The 21,417-nt window shown below is 35.3% G+C and overlaps 1 protein-coding gene across 1 annotated transcript in view; it reads left to right on the top strand.

The window, feature by feature from the left end:
• Window positions 1-21,417, top strand: part of LOC145671806 (uncharacterized) — a 129,441-nt gene that overhangs the window by 74,409 nt on the left and 33,615 nt on the right. Inside the window, exons 9-11 of the mRNA XM_081741039.1 lie at window positions 3,709-3,850; window positions 13,288-13,349; window positions 19,171-19,231. Of these exons, the coding sequence (XP_081597165.1) occupies window positions 3,709-3,850; window positions 13,288-13,349; window positions 19,171-19,231 (265 nt within the window). The remainder of the gene's footprint in view (window positions 1-3,708; window positions 3,851-13,287; window positions 13,350-19,170; window positions 19,232-21,417) is intronic.

The following is a 21,417-nucleotide window of genomic DNA, read 5'->3' on the forward strand; positions in this document are numbered from 1 at the left end:
TAATAAACATATATTTATTCGTAAAGCACTTACCAAAATTAGTAAAAATACGATACCAGACTGGCAGATATCAAAGAGTGTAGGAGATAGAAGCTCTAAAGTTAACATAATAATCTGTGGAAAATCTTATTTGCTCGTTATTCTCGAACTTGTACTATACAAAATGTTTAGATGCAGATTGAGAAAGGCCCAGAAGACAGGAATGCGGTTACAATGGGAAATTGTTATTTGAAGCAGGCTAGTGAGAATCAAAGACAAGTAATGCCTATTGGCAGTCAACGTGGTGATCAGATAAGGAAGCACGAGTTATGTAAACATCTGTTTGCAGTGAGCACAAATGCAATCGCGTCATATTTGTAACATTTTCCATCCACTATAGGGTCCAAAACAGAAGTCATGTAGTAAAATTGAAGGTCAAGGCATCTTGTTCAAGTATCCAGTGTTATAAAACGCCAAACGAATCATTTACCTAAAATGTGGTGCAAAAAACTGGTACATAGTGAACGACTGAAGCCGTAAAACCTTGCCACGATGGCAGACGTGTTTCTCCGATTCTCAATTCGGTGTAATAGTGATATATTTGATAAGTAACTTCTACAGTCTGAAGAAATGGAAATCCGAAGACTGAATTGGACTAATACATCCCCAGGAATGATATGGTTATCAACTTTCTTGATTCTGAATCAGTCTGACAGATAAGACTCTAATCCGTAACTACTGATCATGACGGAAGTAAGAACCTTTGGACGATCAACACTAGGTCACTAGGTCAGAAAGACTAGGTCACATAGAATCTTATCAGATTTCCTTTGTTCGTATTTGCCAAATTTCCGACTTGGAGGATCACCGGGTTTGGTTCTGGGCAGGATCTATGCATAGCCTCTTCTTTCCTGCCCGACCCTTTGGGAAATTGTCTCTTTTTCTACTTCTGTGACCTGTTTCCCAGTCATAGGCTTAGATACCTACTTCCCAACCCTCTGCTGTCAACTCACCAAGCTCTGCCTGTATTCCCTCCTAGCTCTCTCTATGTAAATATATGCGCAGTACCCAGATTGTTGAAACAAATGTTTATTTGTGCCAATCTTATAATCTTTTTCGACATTCCGAATTCTTCCGAGATATTGTAAATAATATCTTTTTTTAAAAGATGGACTTTAAAACTATGCTTTGTAGAATTATGAGAAGACTTAGAAAATGACTATTTCCATTTTGATTGATTGGTGTCAGTTGATTGGCGTTACAGCAAGAATAGTAATAGATAATGAACATGCGGTTTCCGCGAATCAATTCAGTGTCTAAGACAAGAAACTAAAAACCGCAAGTGGTAGAATTTACTGCTTGTTTTGGTTTTGCCGTTGACATTCACAGAGCAAAAGCAGGAATAGATAACGAAATAGGATTCAACGTATCAAGACAAAATTCTCTTTCTAACCTTGTTCTTTTATTTATACCTTGTGTAGTACAAATAACAACATTTTGTTGCTTTAATATTCATTTTTTATAGAATGAAAGCTGTAAGAAATAGTGCCAAACCTATTTCTGTATGAATTCAGCGTCGCCAAAACAGGTTTCAATTCTGAACTTGCAAGACAAGTTTCAGCTCTATTGAAACCAAAGATAATAAATCTGTCATATCCAGATTCACTATTGAATCCTTGAAGCTTGAAAGTCTAACGTAATTTGGTCATTCTTGTTTAAGTTTATGATTAGTTGCTGGACCACACTGTCGTATTTTCACATTTCTCTAATATCTGTCGAATATAGAATATCTAGTCCAATGTATTTCATTTGAAGCCACTTTGTTCATCTCTGAGGCCTTAATGTACTGTACTAAAGGGGTAAACCCTACTACAACGATATTCAAAAAGATCTTCCTGCAGGTGGATAATAAAGTTTTCCTTCGATATAAGTGTCTTGAATAATGTATCTAGGAATATCCTAGTTAGTTCCTATCGACAGAACAGCTAAGAAAGCCATGCGCTTGCACTGGAACTCTTCTGTACTCTAATCTTAGTAGTTATTTCCTTAAACAGATACGTTCTGACTGGCAAGTGGAATAAAACCAGGCTAATGAAAATAAGCTACACTCTGTGAAAGGTATTATGGCCTGTTGGCAGACGTCGTAAGTTACTAGTTACCAAGGTGAAATGATCCTGAGCGCTTCCATATCGGACACTCAGATCTTACTCAATCCTATCTAGTGCGTGGCGTCAAACCCTCCTTATTTAAACGTTATTTCTCAGCGCTCCGAAAATGAGTAATAAGAATAATAAAGAGCATTGCATTCTTTGTGACGAACTAAATCACATCAAAACTGATTATCCTTCATGTGCAGTGTGCGCAGGACCACATGACACCTTTGATCACTACCGAATGGAAGAACCTAAATTTTTTAATACCCATTATATGTCTCCAGTATACACCAGACCTTCATTGGAACCACCCAGTGATCCTAGATCCCTGAATTTAGATACGAATGGCAGGAAGGCCAAATGCTACAGGTGCTTAGGAACTTACTTAGCTACGGAACACCGTATATTTTACGATGATGCTGGCAACATGATCGCTCTTATTAAGACCACATCTTCTTCTCTACCAGTTAAGATTCCTAATCCGCAACAAACACAGTTTATAACGCTTACGTCTACAAAAATTCTGATAACTGGTTTCCAGACAGCGAATCAAGACAATGGTACACTGGGCACCTCTAGCCCTTCAGAGGCAAGCTCAAATGCTCATGAAAATCTGCAGAGATCAACGCCATTGGAGAACTCGTTTCAACCAGCGAAAAGAACAACGAACACCAACTACCCCGCCCAGGCCAAAGCCAACAACCACCTCAAGCAGATTTGCGGTTTTTACAAGTAACAGATGGAAACTACTCCCAACTATTCTAATAAGTGGATTTATATTTATCACTGTTCCTATCATCAAGCATACGGACTTATAGAGAAAATCAGTGGGAAGTGTAAGGAAACTCCTACCTTTTTATGAAGGGCTAGTTGAAGATCAACAGCTACTTCAATAGCCAACCATCCTTACTCAGGCCTTCTTATTTATTTTCAACCAAGAAGCTGCGACAGTCGCATCTCTCACCCAACTTCATATGCCTTTCACTACATATGGTTGTTACTTCACATGTGAGGCAGGGGCTAAATTTAAAGAGCCCGGAACACAGAAAGCAGCCATGTACTCTTTTTGCTTGCTTGCGTCCTTATTTTGAAGATTGTATTGTTTCACTGAGTATTCGGCACATTATTGTAGAATGTTCAAAATACTCAGATCTTGGAGAGTGTTTACGAGTATCCAAAGATCGTAATCATGTTTCGACAGCATTTTGATCTTTTATAATGCGCTTAGGGTAGTTTGCATGCTCTGACGGATTTTTTGTTTAGATCTTTTCTATTATGAATTTGTGTCACTGCTATATTTTTAGTTAATTTCTTGTTATATATGTTATATTTGTTATTTATTTCTTTAGTGTTTTCGCGACATCTTTTTAAATTTTTATTGTTTATTCTGTTAATTTGTAAATCTTATATTTAATTTACATTTTTTGTACAAGTTTTATTTTGAATTTTCAATGTGTATCTTGAAATGACTTGATTGTCGCTGCTGACGCCTACTTTAAACCTTAAGCAATTAATCAATCGATCAAGTTAATTACCTACAAAAGTAAGTTAATATGATCGAACGCTTCGTTTGTAGGGATTACCTAATGGCAGTATTGACACCGACATGTTTAAAATGAAGATTAATATGCTAAAATTCAATGGCGGCACATCTGATGCAGACATAGAGGAAGCGAAAGAGAAGCTGGAGGAATGTGGATTAATTAACATCAGTGAAGGTATGTGTTTAAATTAAGGCGATTAACGACTCCAGAATAAGAAGAAAAGCAAGGGCGCTGTTCCCAGGGGGCCCAGGCCCCCCGCATTGTATTTGTGAATATATAATATTTGACATAATTTGAATGTAATTTGTCTTAAAAATCTTCATATATGCCTTCTGCATCTGAATGCCCCCACCCCAATTTTCAGAGAAATCGGCGCCCTCGCCCCGAAAAGCAAATATTAGGAAGCTTAACGAGCATTATATATATATATATATATATATATATATATATATATATATATATATATATATATATATATATATATATATATATATGGGTGGATGGGGGTGTCTGTAAAAGTCCGAACCTACTTGATATATCTGATTGAGCTGAACAAAATTGTTTAAGTGATATTCATGAGTGATTTTTCGATAAATTTGAGGAAAATGGATTTTAGGGTACTGAAAAATATCTTGGTTGCCAATAATAAGTAGAAGTATTTATTTCACTAGAACATATTTTATGTACTTATTTATTTAATGGATATGTAAAATAAAAGGTACATTGTTAAATGAAGGGTTGTATCTTTTGAGCTCTCTTAACGGTGACACCGTAATCTTAGCTGTGACACCTCACAATCACACATCAGAATCTTAATTCTTTTGCTGCGAAAGTCGAATTGATGATAATTTTTACCCTTCGTTGCGGAATTCGAGTTTAATCGCTCATTCAGCGATAATGCGCTCCATTATGCTGCCAGCTGGTGGCAGTTTCATTGAACTAAAGCTGTGAAAATCCGAGTGATTATTAAAGCCATACTTTATTCTATTCAGGCATGTTCGCGAATTTGACGCTAGCTAATTAGAAAACAATACCGTCACAATCAGCGACAATAAAAAAGCTGTCTTTTTGTTACATTCACATTCACATGTGTCATAAGAAAGGAATCGTCTGAAATTTTAATTCCGCAGCGACAGAATTAAGTTTTGCCTTAACATCAATTCCATTTATGAGTAACACCTGCAGCTAAACATTAAGTTAATTAATTATCAAGTATTAAAACATTAAACTGTAAGTGAGTTCGTGGCCAGGACATCCCTTCCTAACCCTTACTATTGTTGTCACGGGCTGAGGCTCGGAAACTAACGTCACTTGTACAACAATAACTTATCACATCAATGTGAAGAGAACAGAAAAAATATTCTTAAATAATATTTAGTACAAATTAAAGTTTGTATCAAGGATGTTATAAAATAGAGGATCTGGCCATATGACAAAATCGTGAAGCCATACGTCACAGTTTTGCCACCCCTACTCCGTTCGCTCCACACAATAAGATCGCAATGTTTTGAGCCAACATTCATGACGGAAACGAGAGTACAAGTACCGATGCTCAGTTGTTTTTTGGTTTCATTGAGTTAATAGGATGAGGATACATATGGAGATCCTCTATTTTATAACATCCTTGACTTGTATAATGTTTTTTTTTAATAAAAAAGTACGAAAACTGCGTTAGGATATGTCCATGGTAACTCACGTTACGTAATGACGTATATTTTGAAGGATACTAACCACAATCAACTTAAAAGCTCCGTTTTTTTTGTTTTTTTTTTAAAAAAAAGGAAAGCTGTCATATTTATACAGATAATTACCAAATATCGTCATTTTATATGATACAGCAAACCTAGGAGAAAATAAAATACTATAGTAAGTCACGTTTCAAATTTTTTACCTACATTCAGAACCTGTGATTTTTTAGTACATTTTCTTTTGTTCTGGCATAGCTATGTGCATGAAAGTACTATGTAAGATAGGAACGCACATAATTTAATTATGACAAAAATATTAAATTTTTATTTACATTTTATGACTACTTATTTTAGTGGAATATGCACAGAGTCGGGTAACTCACGTTACATTTGTCAACCGTCTTTTATTATTAAGTATAAACAACATACATTTATAATAATTTGAAATAAGCACAGTTTAATTAAGTTGAACATTGAACTTTATTTTAAGAAAAGGTTTCATCAGTTGTATGAAATTTTACTTGGGATACCGACAGTAAAAAGTAAGACCTATGTAATAATAAATAAGGCTTGTATAATATAATCAACATTAAAACTCAATAAATGAAAGGTAACCTATGGGAAAAATAAGAAAATAGTAATTCTCTGAAAAGAAATTAATGATGCCAGCTACATACAACTATATTTTTTTTTAATCAAAATAACAACTTGACTAAAAGTTATAACTATATTTCTTTCATGAATTTTTGTCACTATTTCCGTGGACCTACCCGTTAGTGCTTTCATGAACTATAGCAAAAAGAGTAATATTTTATTTTTATTATAGTTTATAACTGTAGCGTCTGTAGCGTCATTTAAGATTTATCAGATGTAGGCCAACATTGTCTAGATTTTAAGATTGTCAGGTGTAGGGCAAGATTGTCTACGTTTCACGTTTTCCTTATGGGTATGTCAGTATACAAACCAAGGGGATCATTTGGGAATGGCAGGAGGGCAATTGTCTCCTGCTCTCCTCAAATGACGCCCCTGTTTTTATAAAAGCATTGTTTTATTATTATCATTATACTAAGCTACCTGCCAAATAGAACTTTTAAGGTAAAAAATATTGGCAATGTATCATCAAGTGAATGTCAAGTAGGAAATGAAATACGTCAGGGGTCTCCCGTAGGACCTCTTCCTTTCCCTATATTTATAAATGATTTGCCCCCAAAAAATCCAATTTTTAAAAATATTACTGTACCCAGATGGTATGAAACGTTTTAGAATAGTTACCAGTAATGAATACAATAATTTCTTATTACAAAAAACAAAAACAAAAATCTTTGAGTCTTGCGTCCCAGAGTTATCCCAGCTAGGCTAAAGGAGACGGTGATGATGAGAAATGAATGAAATGGTAGAATGAAGGAAGTGGGAGAACCCTGACTAAATCCACGCACACGGTGTTCGTCCATCACAACGTTCACTTGGCGCGAGCTGGGATCGAACCAAGGACCCCATACATCAGAGGTGAACGCTCTACAACTGAGCCACTGCGGCCCCATTACAAAAAGCTTTAATTACAATAAACAAAAGGTAGAAAAGTAGTTTCTTACATATCAACTGTGAAAAACTAAATGTTTGACCTTTACGAACAAGACTCAGAATTTTAGTAAGTACAAAAACTAGGGATGGGCAAAACCGGTTTTTATAAAAACCTAAAACCGGTTTCTATAAAAACCGAAACCCGAAAATCCGACATTTCGGTTTTCTCCAAAACCGGTTTCGGTGAAAACTTTTCGAAAACACACAAAACTATTTCTGTGGAAATGGATTCGGTTTCCGAAGAACAACGAAACACCATTCTCGCCAGAAATAGAACAAATTAAAAAAAAAAACGGAATCGGCTTTGAAGAAAACCGAAACCGGATCAGGTGAAAAACCGAACCGATTTTGGAGAAAATCGATAACCGGTTTCGGAGAAAACCGAACCGGTTTTCTAAAAACGGAAAACCGAAAAACCGGTTTTTGCGTCCACTAACAAAAACAGTAACTATGGAATAATAAATAAAAGATATTGATATTGTATATGACAGGTAACCGAAATTTGGCAGTCATATAAATAATACGGTAGAAGAGAGAAGAAAAATTATAAGATTTATATTTAACCAATGGCCTGATTTTAAAGATGTTAGTTCATGTGTTTATACAAGACAGTAGATCAGATCTAAACAACAATTTGATTCAGTCATTTGGAACAGTATCTGTAACACGCTAATAAACAAAATAGAATCTGTTCAGAAATGTTTTGTCATTTTACTTTGCTACAAAATTAAAAAAAAAAAAAAAACTCTCATAATTATGAATATTGGCTAAACTATTGGGGTCTCCGAAGTTTGTTTGATAGAAGAAAAGTCATCAAAATAGGATAAAAATTACCGATCTGATTCACTTTTATCAATTTTTTTGTTATTTTTATGAGTTGTCAACACTACTCAGTGCCGGTTCCAATTACTGTTCCAGTTCCGACTCTGCTTCTAGTGCCGTTTTACCCGGATGCAAAAAGGTGGTCGTAAAAAGCTACTAGTGACTTTTTTTAGGAGTTCGCAACACTGATCAGTTCCAATCATATGAAAGTAGTCATAAAATATGCAGTGTTACCAGGGTCGTAAAAGGCGATGTTCGTAGTCTATACTCAGTGCAATTTCTGCTATGTTCAATAGATGTTCGTAGTCTATTATCTGCTCCTGTGTTCAATTGGAACTGACACCAAAACTGGAACAGGAACAGGAATCGGAACCGTCACTGAGCAGTGTTGCCAACTCATAAAATCACTTAAAAATGTGATAAAAAGTGGACCAGATCGATAATTTTTATTCTACTCATCAATAAAACAATTATTTAAATGGTATTAGAAACTAAGTACTGTAACAAATATTGTCTAAAAGATGTAGGTATAAGAGTATTGAATTATATAATAAGTGAAATGAAATCTTTGAGTTTTACGTCCCACGATTATGCCCGTTAGGCTAAAGGAGACGATGATGAGTAATGAATGAAATGGTGAAATGAAGAAAGTAGGAGGAAACGGGAGAACCCCGAAAAAACCCAAGCACACTTTGTTTGTCCACCACAAAGTTCACTTGGCGGGGGCTGGGATCGAACCTGGGACCCCAAGCACCAGAGGTGAACGCTCTACCACGGAGTCACCGCGGCCCCAAATTATATAATAAGTAGTTAATCGACGATGATCCCATGAAATTCAAAATCTGAGATACTGAAATGAGTTATAGAAGGTTATAATTTTAAACTGACCATAAATATGTATTTTAAAAATCTTCCAGAGTATCTGTCACATAAATTAACAAATATATTAAATGTATGGCAAAGAATTATCTGCCAATCTTAAGAAAAACATTCTCAGTATATTTTAACCAATACGACAATCAAAACATATATTTTAGTTTGGTGTCCATGAAAATTTAGAAAGTAGTACCAACCTATTTGAGATGAAACTTTAACTTACATTGTTCTGGAAATATTTTGGTAAATTGAACATTTTTATTAGATCACGATTTAAAGAATTTGTGTACTTTAATTTTTTTGACAAGGGTCCTATGCTGCTAAGTTTTACAATTAACTTATAACTCATTATAAATAATCTTGGGTAGCCTGTTGTATAAGGTATTTTATGTACGTAATATTTTTACAAGTGCTGTATTTTAGGTTATCAGATGTTCACAGCACTCAAAACCAAATTATTATTATTATTATTATTATTATTATTATTATTATTATTATTATTATTATTATTATTATTAGTAGTAGTAGTAGTAGTAGTAGTAGTAGTAGTAGTAGTAGTAGTAGTAGTAGTAGTAGTAGTAGTATTTATTATTAGTTCCATTTTTACATACGTGTAATGAACATAAACCTCAGGTTGTAACTGATGAAAATTCCCTTGTCATTGTAGAAAGAATACATTTAAATTTTCGAGATAATTAGCTTGTAGAATTGGGGTAAAGAATTTAAATGTTTGATAAAGGAAGTAAATGTGGCGGTAGTTATTGCAACATCCGATAGATGGTACTAGTACCGTTTACAGTGATGGTTTTGTTGTGTACTGCTTCCAAACGGCAAACATAAAGATTACTACATGTAGTTGGTTTCCAAACAGGCTTGAAAGTAAGAATATCTGAAAATCTAATATTTATTTACAATGGTATCTAATAAAGAAAAAGCAGGGGTGGTCATAGCCGAACCGTTTCAGGCGTAGGAACAGTCTATGAGTTCGAGTCCCATTGAAGGATATAAACATTTTTAACTATCCTCAATGCTAATGGCCTTTTCATCAATAGTAGACAGAAGTTGTCCTGGTATGAGGATTCCTTCCACAAAAAGCCGACCCTACTTGAACCGACGACAGTGCTTCTTATCCATAAATTCAATGTTCGAAGTGGGGGAAAAAAAGCAGAGACGGTATGTTTCATTAAGATTTTGACTCGACATACCGTCTATCTAAATGCTGAAATACAGTGAAGGTATGTTACCTAAAATATTGCATTTCTATTTACATATTGACTGAAAACCACTGGAGAGCTTCTCTTTAGTTACGAAGGGGGAGGGGGCATAGAGAGATTTTGATACCTTGGCAGCAACTTTCTGAAAAAAATAAAATATCCCCTTATGTTGTATTATAAGTACAAAATTACCACATCGCGACGTTCATAAATACACTTGGACATCACCAGACGGGAAAACACATAATCAAATTGATCACGTTTTAGTAGATAGAAGAAGGCAATCTAGCATAATTGATGTCCGGTCATTTAGAGGGGCTGATTGTGACACTGACCACTACCTGGTAGCAGCGATAATACGAGAGAGGTTATCGTTGAATAAAGGTAATATTCATTGTCCGAAAACGGAGAGATTCAATTTAAAGAAATTAGAAGAGAGCCAGGTAAGAGAGGAATATCAGATTGAAGTTTCGAATAGATTTTCGGCTTTAGAAGATTCGGAGTGCACTAGTGTTGAGGATAACTGGATTGAAATTAGAGATAGCATTAAAATTTCAGCAAAAGAAAAATTGGGACACGCGGAAATACGTAGGAACAAACCATGGTTCGACCAGGAATGCATAAAACTAGCAGAGAAGAGAAAACAGGCAAAATTACGCTGACTACAAAATCCGAATGAAATGACTACACAAAATTTCGCAGATATCAGGCGGGAAACTTCCAAAACTTTTAGAACAAAGAAACGCGATTTTCTGAAAGCTAAAATTAAGGAACTTGAAGATAATAGTAAAAATAAAAACATACGGGACATGTATAAGGGAATCAACGAATTTAAGAAAGGCTATCAACCTCGTGCTTATATATTAAAGAAATCTGACAGTACAGTTCTCACTGACACGGATAGCATCTTAAATAGATGGAAAGATTTCTTTGACGATTTGCTTAACACGCAACCAAAAACTAGTGTTCGTGGAGAAAGGGAGATACACACCGCAGAACCGTATATTCCAGAACCCAACCGAATAGAAGTAGAAACCGCTATAAAGAAATTAAAGAAACACAAATCTCCGGGTGTAGATGAAATTCCGGCTGAGTTAATTTTAGCTGGAGGCGAAAAATTGTGGAACAAGATACACAAACTCATTCTCCTTATCTGGAACAAGGAAGAATTGCCACAAGAGTGGAAAGAATCAATCATTGTTCCAATCCACAAGAAAGGCGACAAAACTGACTGTAATAATTATCGAGGCATTTCTCTTCTGTCAACATCCTATAAAATCCTTTCAAATATTCTGTTAGCAAGACTGACCCCATATGCAGATGAAATTATTGGAGATTATCAGTGCGGATTTAGACGAAATCGATCAACTATCGACCAAATATTTACCATTCGCCAAATACTCGAAAAAAAGTGGGAATACAATACCCCGGTACATCAACTATTTATTGATTTTAGAAAGGCGTACGACTCGGTTAGGAGAGAAACATTATACAACGTTCTTGCAGAACTTGGAATACCGAGAAAGCTAATTAGATTAATTAAGATATGTTTAAATGAATCCCAAAGTAAAGTCCGGGTAGGAAATTTTTTGTCCACGAGCTTTCACGTCGAAAATGGCCTGAAACAAGGAGATGCGTTGTCGCCATTATTATTTAACTTCGCTTTGGAATACGCTATAAGGAAAATCAAAGATAGCAACCAGGGCTTAACGTTGAACAGTATTCACCAGGTTATGGCATATGCTGATGATGTAAATTTAATAGGAGATGATAGGAGAACAATAGAAAGAAATGCAGAAATCTTATTAAACGCTTGCAGGGACATGGGTTTAGAAGTAAATGCAGAGAAAACTAAATACATGGAAGTGCGTCGGGACCGGAATACAGCAAATTATGGATGCGTTAAAATACTAAATAATACTTTTGATAAAGTGGATACTTTCAAATATCTAGGATCAATATTAACAGAGGAAAATCATATTCACGGAGAAATTAAATGTCGACTAAAAGCAGGGAATTCGTGTTACTATTCGGTTCAAAATCTCTTGTCGTCGCGAATTCTGTCGAGGAATTTGAAACTTAAAATATACAAAACGATAATCATGCCTGTTGTTCTGTATGGCTGCGAAACATGGTCACTTACTCTGAGGGAAGAACATAGACTGAAAGTATTTGAGAACAAGATCCTGAGACGAATATTCGGACCCAAGAGGAACGGGAATGGGGAATGGCGGAAACTTCATAACGAGGAACTACATAATTTATATGGTTTACCCAACATTGTTAGGGTCGTCAAGTCTAGGAGGCTTAGATGGGCGGGTCATGTAGCTAGAATGGAAGAAAGTAGAGACGCTTTCAAAGTTTTGATTGGAAGACCAATCGGAAAACGACCATTAGGAAGACCTAGGCGCAGATGGGAGGACAATATTAAGATGGATCTCGCAGAGATTGGAATACAGAGTAGAAACTGGATGCAGTTAGCTAAGGATAGAAGTCAGTGGAGAGCTTTTGTGAACGCGGCATTGAACCTCCGGGTTCCATAGGCCATAGAGTTAGTTAGTTAGTTAGTTCTTATGTTGTATTATAGAGAATTATAGGGCCTACACAAAAATGATGAAAACCGAGATTTTTCATTAACTATTTCCTGCGGGGAAACTTCCTGGACCCTCACTCGACTGAGGGGTATTCCAAACTCCCAGAAGAATCGTCCTCACACCGGACAATCCCGAAATCCGCTCATGCTCCAAACACGACATTTATATGAATTAAGACAAGAAAACCACACACATACATACGAAAGAGACAATTCAATATGGTATATCAAAATATAAACTAGATGAACTTCTTTGAAGACATTTCATTTTAGAAACAAAAGACAGGAACAAGATGACAAAAATATCGGTGTTGTCAACTTAGAAATTATTTCTGCATAAGAAATAAAATCCTTTTTACGTGCAAAGGTATTTGTCAATTACTGTGTATAAAAATGGATTTATGAAAGATATTCAGCATCTACTCTCTCGTGATGGTATGTCTTGATCACTAAAAACCAGAGCTGGTATGCTTTCATCACTGAAAAACCAGACATGGTATGGCATACCCCCGCATACCGTCTCACTTCGACTACTGCATAAATTTCTTTCATCACATCAAATGTTTTCTTTGGTATGCTGCCTCTCAAATACAGAAACTTGAGCACCGTTCAGGAATCAATTTTACCCGTCATTACACTTTTTTTCACTTGAGCGGCTGTAACAAGAAAAACGTTAGGAATTAAAAGATAAAATTGTACTCACAATCTATAGATATATGTATATGTGTATCAATGCAAATGTAAAATTGAAACATTTTACATTAACTACAACTAAGTGAAGGGTAATTTTGAATGTAATGCTACGTAACTTATAATGACTACATTTTTTTGTTTCAGATTCGGAAAATTGTATGGATGCATACAGACTGTTTTCATGTTTACATGAAGTTGAGGAACTTGTAAGTGTGTGAAATAATAATAATAATAATAATAATAAAGGCCTATTTTGTATATTCTAATACACCTGTATTTGATAATAAGCTTTCAAATATGATTTACCCCTTATTATACACTGCAGAGTACGGCAGATAGAACATCCCTATTTGGAAAGCTAGTAAATCGAAAGTCAAACAAGATACCGCAATTATGGCACTCCCAAACGCTCTTTCCTTTGGTGCGAGAGTCAAACGGTTTGATTTTTGGTTGGGACACTCTCTCGGCATGGTATAAAGCCCTCTCAGGCCAGATGTTCTCAGTGACGGTTATCTTGGCTTTTCCTCATTCACCCAAGACAAATGTCAGGATGGTACTTTATATAAAGGTCTCAGGCCGCCATTTTCGCCGGCCCATTTTCGCCGAGGGTAGTGTGATCGCCCAAAGACATCATCCTTCATACGTGACTGGCTTAAAAGCCCTGGATGCCGTGACCAGAAATATATTTCCTAAGATACACAAAAGTCCACTTTACATCAACTTGTTTTCAACAAAACATTACTCAAATGATAGTCTCCATTAGTGTGCCAGAGAGATGGAACTTTTCCTCAGAAGAAAAAAGAACACCTATCACTGACCCATAATTTTTTAACAACTCTTCAAGACGAAAGGCACGAGATTCTCCCGACCACGCTATGGCGTACACTGAAAATGACAAGTATATCGCTGTTCTCTGACACGCTGCTCACCGCTGTTTACTTCCCCTATCTGAAGATATCGCACCACCCAAATCAAAGATTTCTTTCTGCCAAACCCTGCAGAAGAATTAAAAGGAATTAAGGAGTTCTAAATGCTTTAAACAACGTCAGCTTAGAAAGGATCAACCTTCCAGTTGCAAATAAACTTCATTTGAGACGTTTCGCTGTGATCCTACACAGTAAAAAATGGTTGTGTTAATTCAACTCAATTTTAACACAGGGCAATGGTTCCAGTGTGACTACCACTATGCGATGCTAGTTTAACTCAGTGCCCGTGGTGTTGGCGTTTAACAAAGGGAGTGTGTTACGTCTTTAACACACAACCGGTGTTGAACGGTGTTAAACTCGGACCTGTGTTAGTATTTTCGGTATTGACTCGACACCATGTCAAGGTCGTAGTGCGGAGAAAAGTGTTCAGCGTTACTTGTGGCGGTGTTGCACCAACACGAAGAAAGTAACACATTGTGTAGTGTGTTAGTTATTTTGTGTTAATACTACACCATGTCAAGTATCAATATAACACAGTCCCTGTGTTACTTCTACATCATTTTCTTGTTATTTCAACACACAATCTGTGTCATAATTCAAGGTCAAAGCCATGTAAGTAACACCGTTTTGGTGTTAATTCAACACTCCCTGTGTTAAAATTCAAGGTCAGACCACCAGATTAACTCCGTTTTTGGTGTTAGTTCGACTCCACTTTTGTGTTACTGCGACACCTATTTCTATGTTGAAATAACTCCGTGTATGGTGTTGATGTAACCACTTTTCTGTGTTGGAAAACCACGTGGTGTGCATGCTTACGCTTACCGAAGATTCTAATTTTAAAATAAGAATAGCAAACTACAGAACACTTCATATAGAAAATCTTCATAAAAATTTTTGTCAGCCTCCCCAACATTTATTGTGAAGTATTTCTTGATGGTTCGAAACACAATCTTCACCAACAACTTGTTCAAGAATGATAGGAAACTCTTACCTATATCCTTATAATATGTTTACCTCTTAATCGTGATTCTACTTGTTTTCCGCCATTTTTGAAGCACAGTCCCCAGTACTGACTGGTAAGCTCTAATGCAGTGTAGTAGTAACACAGTAATACGATGTTGTTTCTCGCTGTTGATATATTTCTTCAGAAACATTATATAAAACAATTGAAAATACATCGCACGGTTTGCATGTTGATATTTTGCGTATACCTGGATTTGTTTAAGTATTTCTTTCTACTGTGTTTGTCTGTAGCTTCAATTCATAAGCATTTATAATTAGATGCCCAACATATTTGGCAATCACACAGAAAACAACACCGAAGATTCTACACTTGCGTTAATTTAACACACAGGCTGTGTGTCATTTCAACTACCGGCATTTGACACACAACTCCAAATGGAGAGTGAGTTGTTCTAACCACTTGTTTGTGTTATATTTTATCATATAGGCATGTTGTTGAAATAACAGTACGATTTTTTACAGTGTAATCACTAAACTTCTTGGCAAATATTAAACTTTGAATTTTAGTGGATTATGAACACAAAACTACATTCAAAATATTGTATGCTAATCAAAGAAATGTTTTCTAGTATTTTTAGTAATAAACTATGGTAGTGGATCTAAAACACAGCAGCGGGAAAAACTTATAACTCAGCGTTATTTCATTACTGATATGATGTAAGCAAAATTCGAAATATAGTGTAAAAAAAATGTGACTACCTTTTCGCCGTTCTATTCAAAATAATGTATCACGTGCTACTGTTTACATAAGGAAAGCTTTCCTCTCTCGTTTTCTCTTTCCGCCTATGGTCTAGTGGATAGCGCGTGCGCATCTCATGCATGTAATCCCAGATTCGATTATAGGTAGGAATTTTTTTTAAAAAAATTCAACGAATTATGGTTCTTTAGACTCCATCTTAAACTGTAGACCTACGTTTCATATAGCTTCAGTGGTGAAAAGAAACCATAAACTTGAACAAGCATACAAGGACACGACTGTCAGCTACTGTCATAGTGTACAGATATTAACGACGAAATTTACTCCGCTTGGTTCGACAAAGAAACTTCGGTTTTTATATTTATACCTAATAAGTGTATTTCAATGAAACTTGGTAAATACATAGTCTAAGACATGTAGTATTTTCCGTGGTACTTACCTTGCGACTATTTTAATCTGACACCCTAGTACAGGGTGTCCAATATACAATGCAACCCGGAGTTTGGGATAGTAGAACTTTTGAACCGAAGCGGTACACAAATAATGGTTACACCAAAATGAAAAATTGTTCATGTTCATGCATAAAACTAGAAGTAACGATTGAAGTACACTAGGAACCACACAGTGTTTCCAGATGTAACCAAAGGTGTAAATCAATCTTTTTTGCAAATTACGTAAATTGACTCATAACTAATACCTATAGATGTTCTGTCGTTAATTTTCAGTTTGTATAGTTTGAATAGCTTGGAAACTATGGAATGGAAAAAATAATTTTTCATTTCCATCGGTAACTAATCGGATTGAGGCCTCTGTTAGTGGTTAGTAGGGAAAACGTGGTTTTCAAAAATTAACACTCTGAATTGGCAACAGTGCTGATGTTTCACTGAATCAAATGGTGTATTAAGGATCTGTCTACATTATGCAATTCCTGAAAACAATGAAAAAGAAACTTTGAAATTATCATAATAAAACTTTTACTTACATGCATCCGGCAACATTGCTATTCATCACGAACTGAATTGTTAGTTCTACGGGAGATTCTGGAAGTGCCTCCATTTCAATCCAATGAATAGAAGTGTTCACTATTCATTGATTTTAATTACTTAAATGATTTTTGTTAGTGTACGAATACCAGCTGTAGAAGTGAATCTCCACAAATTAGGGATGCGCACGAGACGAGTTGAGACAGGATTTTCCTGACAAAATTCGAGTCGAGACACGGCTCTTCCAATAGTAAAATATACATTTTTCGAGTCGAGACATCACTTTTACAGCACATTTTCGAGACGAGACAGCCACAAATCTTGTGTCGTGCGCATCCCTACCAGAAATCATTTATAAATAAAAAAGAAATATTGATCTCGTGATTTTAAAAAGGGATACTTATTATTCAAAAATAAGAAAAGTTATGTTTTTACACTTGCTAATTTGTTTTAGTAAATATTGAGATTTTACATTTTTAGATTAAGTACCGGTACAAAAGATATTATAAACATTTTAATAACAATAGTGAAATACGTTACATCTATATAGATTCGATTCATATTCAGTTATTTTTTATTTGTGTTTTACAAAGTAAAACCTTTATTATTAATTATATTCAGTACAGCAACTTTTGTTAAATAAACTCACATTCCATTGTTTACGCATAAGTATAGGATTAGAACCTACAGAAACATTCTTAGTAGAAGTAAACACAAAAATAACACTTGAAAACATACAGGTCACAAATTCAAAGATTAATACTTAACAAAACAAAAGTTATTGTGTAATAACGCTTGTGGGCCTTAAAATAATAATGTAGTATGGCCGATCATTCGTTAGTCTTAATTCACTAATGATATTTACGTGCAGGTAGAAACAAGGTGTAACACGGATTACTGACGAGCATGTCAACATTAGAATCTTGAACCATAGAGAAAGAGAAAGAGAAAGAGAGAGGGAGAAAGAAAGAGAGAAAGAGAAAGAGGGAGAAAGAGAAAGAGAGAGAAAGAGAAAGAAAAAGAGAGAAAGAGGGAGAAAGAGAAAGAAAAAGAGAGAAAGAGAAAGAGGGAGAAAGAGAAAGAGGGAGAAAGAAAGAGAGAGAAAGAGAAAGAGGGAGAAAGAGAAAGAGAGAGAAAGAGAAAGAAAAAGAGAGAAAAAGAGAAAGAGGGAGAAAGAAAGAGAAAGAGAAAGAGGGAGAAAGAGAAATAAAGAGAAAGAGGGAGAAAGAAAGAGAGAGAAAGAGAAAGAGGGAGAAAGAGAAAGAGAGAGAATGAGAAAGAAAAAGAGAGAGAGAAAAAGAGAAAGAGGGAGAAAGAAAGAGAGAGAAAGAGAAAGAGGGAGAAAGAGAAAGAGAGAGAAAGAGAAAGAAAAAGAGGGAGAAAGAAAAAGAGAGAGAAATTGAGTGTAGGCGCCAATTTTAAAATTTTGTCAATAGTGAAAAATTTCCAAATTTCAATTTTAAAAGTTTGACCAATTTTTACCGCCCCATTCACTACGCCAATGTGGCGTACGTAGAAACGTAGGTTGTATGGTTAATTCCTGTAGTTTTTGGACTTAACGTTCGACTATTCTTAACATCCTGTTTCATACGTATGTTTCGTAATACTTTCTGTATAAGTGTTCCATCTATACGTACTTTCCGTATGAAACAATGTATGCGGTCAGGATCTCACATACAAATGGACAAATATAACACATAAGCTGAGGAATGTAACATAAGCATATGCATGTGATATACAAAAACTGTTAGATGTCAGATATCCTGCAACGGCATGATGTAACAAATAAGGGCAATACGTATGTAATATATGGATAACGTATGCTCCGTACTGATTTCTGTAGTAAGCAAGAGGGTTCCGTATATTTGTACAATCCGCGGCAAAAAACCTGCAACATGAGGATGTAAATTTATTGTGAACCTACGCCTAACAGCACAGGGAATGAACATAACGTCTAAGTGGAACGAATCTCGCCAGGATAAACATCGGCCTCCTCCCGTGCACACTTATTTTGGAGCAAAAGACTTCGTCATTTCACAATAAACTTATATGCTCATGTTGCAGGTTTTTTGCCGCGGATTGTACAATATACCGCTGTCCGGAGAACGGATTTTTTCAGTGTATGTAATATATGGAAGATTGTTAGATGTCAGACATCCTACAGTTGCATGGTGTAATATTTACGTAGAAAAAAAGCAATACGTATGTAGCATATACATAACGTGCGCTCCGTACAGATTTCCGTAGTAAACTTATAGATTTCGTATATTTGTACAATATACCGCTGTCGGGATAATAGATTTTTTTTTAGTATGTTATAGAAAAATCACTGGTTACAATCATGTTTGATCATTTTAATGAAACAGAAATGATCTTTTTTTCTATATTTCTTTTCCAGGCGAAAGGCGAAAAGTACAGGGAAATGGTACAGTGTTCAAGAGACAATTCAGTAACAAGAGGTATGTTTAATACTTCCTTGCAATTTTATTTATACTCACGTACAAATTATAATGACATCAGCTTATAAACATAATACGGCAAGTCAATTCGTATGGATAAATAGTAATCAGAAGAATAATTATACTAGCAGATTAACACAATCCTTTCCGAGGGTAACTAGATTTTACCTTTTTATTTCCAAAAGAAGTCTCACCACATTACATTCAATAATCGTTACTTACTCTTACTTTCTTCACACACATATCTATTTATTATTTCTACCTAGCAACCTCAAGACATTTCTTTTATCTTCCTTTTTTCATAGCTGCTCCTCTATTACGCCTCTGATCCTTTACATAAAAACAGGTACAGATTGACAATGACATATACAGATTGACAATGATAATGGCAATACAGCGATAAACCGTTGTATAAAATGTCGCCCTGGACGGGAATTCCGCAGTAGCTTTACTACGAAGGAAAGAACCCTGGATTAATCATTACAGAACATTCACTTTTGGAATAGACCTCGTATTAAATAACGTTACATTGACACGAATATTTACTTCTCCATACCATATTACAATATTATATTCTTTTATATTTACAATTATTCATATATCCATATATAAAAAAAGTCGATTAATCTATTCAATAGGGTTCTGCAAATTTACTAGTTAACTATTCCTTCCTGCAATATGCGAAAACATCCATGTACAATCGGTATTGTTTACAAATAAAGATCATTATCATATTAAAGATTAGCAGAAGGCAATATAGCATTCAAACATACTAGCGATCACTATTTAGTGCATTAGTAATTGAGTTGATAATACACATATCAAAGGAAACACAACGTTAACACATATGTTGACATAAATTGAATAATTACGATCATAAACATGAAGTTCAAGATTAAATAACAAAATAAGATACAATAAACCGATTCACATATCCATAAAGTATGTTCATCTTTCCTCAATGCAGATTCAATCCAATTTCACATCAATACAATCTATCCCAGGTCACGGTGTCTCATAACTTCTATTAGATCACATTGTATACCACATTCTTGGGTACTTTCTCGATATTGTGTAAGTGTATCTTCTACACTATGACCACTCCAATCATTTCTATTCTCACTGGCACCAAAGCTATTTCTATTACGAAAGAAATTAGATCTATTGCCTACATTATTATTATTATTTGCAATATTCCAACGATTTTGCCTGGCCATAAAATTTCGTCTATTATTATAAAATCGAGTACCACTGTTTCCAGACTGAGTTTGAGTTCCATTGACGCTATTAGATCTCCTGTTAAATTGAGCTAATTGAGTCTTTTCATTCTGATTGTTAACTGATTTGGATTACTTTGGTTACGATTGTAGTTTCCTGGTCCACGATTGTTATTGTTATTACTATTGCAATTCAGTACCTGAAATTGGTTCTCAAAATGTTGGACTAGCATGATCAAATGGTTGAAATTAACGCATTGAGTTGATAATAAAACCTGCTGTAACTTGAACGGTAGTAAAATAGGAATAGAAGCTGTAATTCTAGATTCGGGCTGCAACGGATTTATATTTTTCAATTCGTTATATGTATTCACTAGAAAGTCTGTTACGGATCTATCAATCCTGGAGTTATAAGGTCGATTTCTAATCACCGCGTCTCTATTTGCTAGCATAAAATCATTCTCATAATTTGCAAGTAAAGCTCTTTTGAAATCTGCATAATTACTTATTCTATTACGTACGGCTTCGTACCAAGTGTAACACGGTGGAAGTAATACATGGGGCAATAATTTCAGGTATTTAGATTGGTCGATTCCCATTAGATTACACTCATCTTCAAATCGTTTTAAGAAAGAACTGGCCGTCATTTCATTATATTTCCCACTGAATTTGGTCATCGCCTTAATTTCACTTACTTTAAAACAAACCTTAGACTCTCCAATATCTCATTTCCGTTGCCGTTTAACATACCGTACTTCTGGCATTTGTGGATCCTGTCTCCTTTCATGTATGCGCCTTCTTGGTCTCACTCCGGCCGTTTCATTAGTATCTTGCACTATATTATCTTCCGACGAATAAACTGAAGGAGATGTAGAATCACACTCGATGATAGGGATTTCCCGTTGATGAAGCGTCTCGTCGTGATTGGAAGGAACTGAGGCGTTATTCCTGTTACTTAGCCTTTGTTGC

The sequence above is a fragment of the Thermobia domestica genome, chromosome 15, assembly GCF_964235325.1.
Source record: "Thermobia domestica chromosome 15, izTheDome1.hap1.1, whole genome shotgun sequence".
Lineage (NCBI taxonomy): Eukaryota > Metazoa > Arthropoda > Insecta > Zygentoma > Lepismatidae > Thermobia > Thermobia domestica.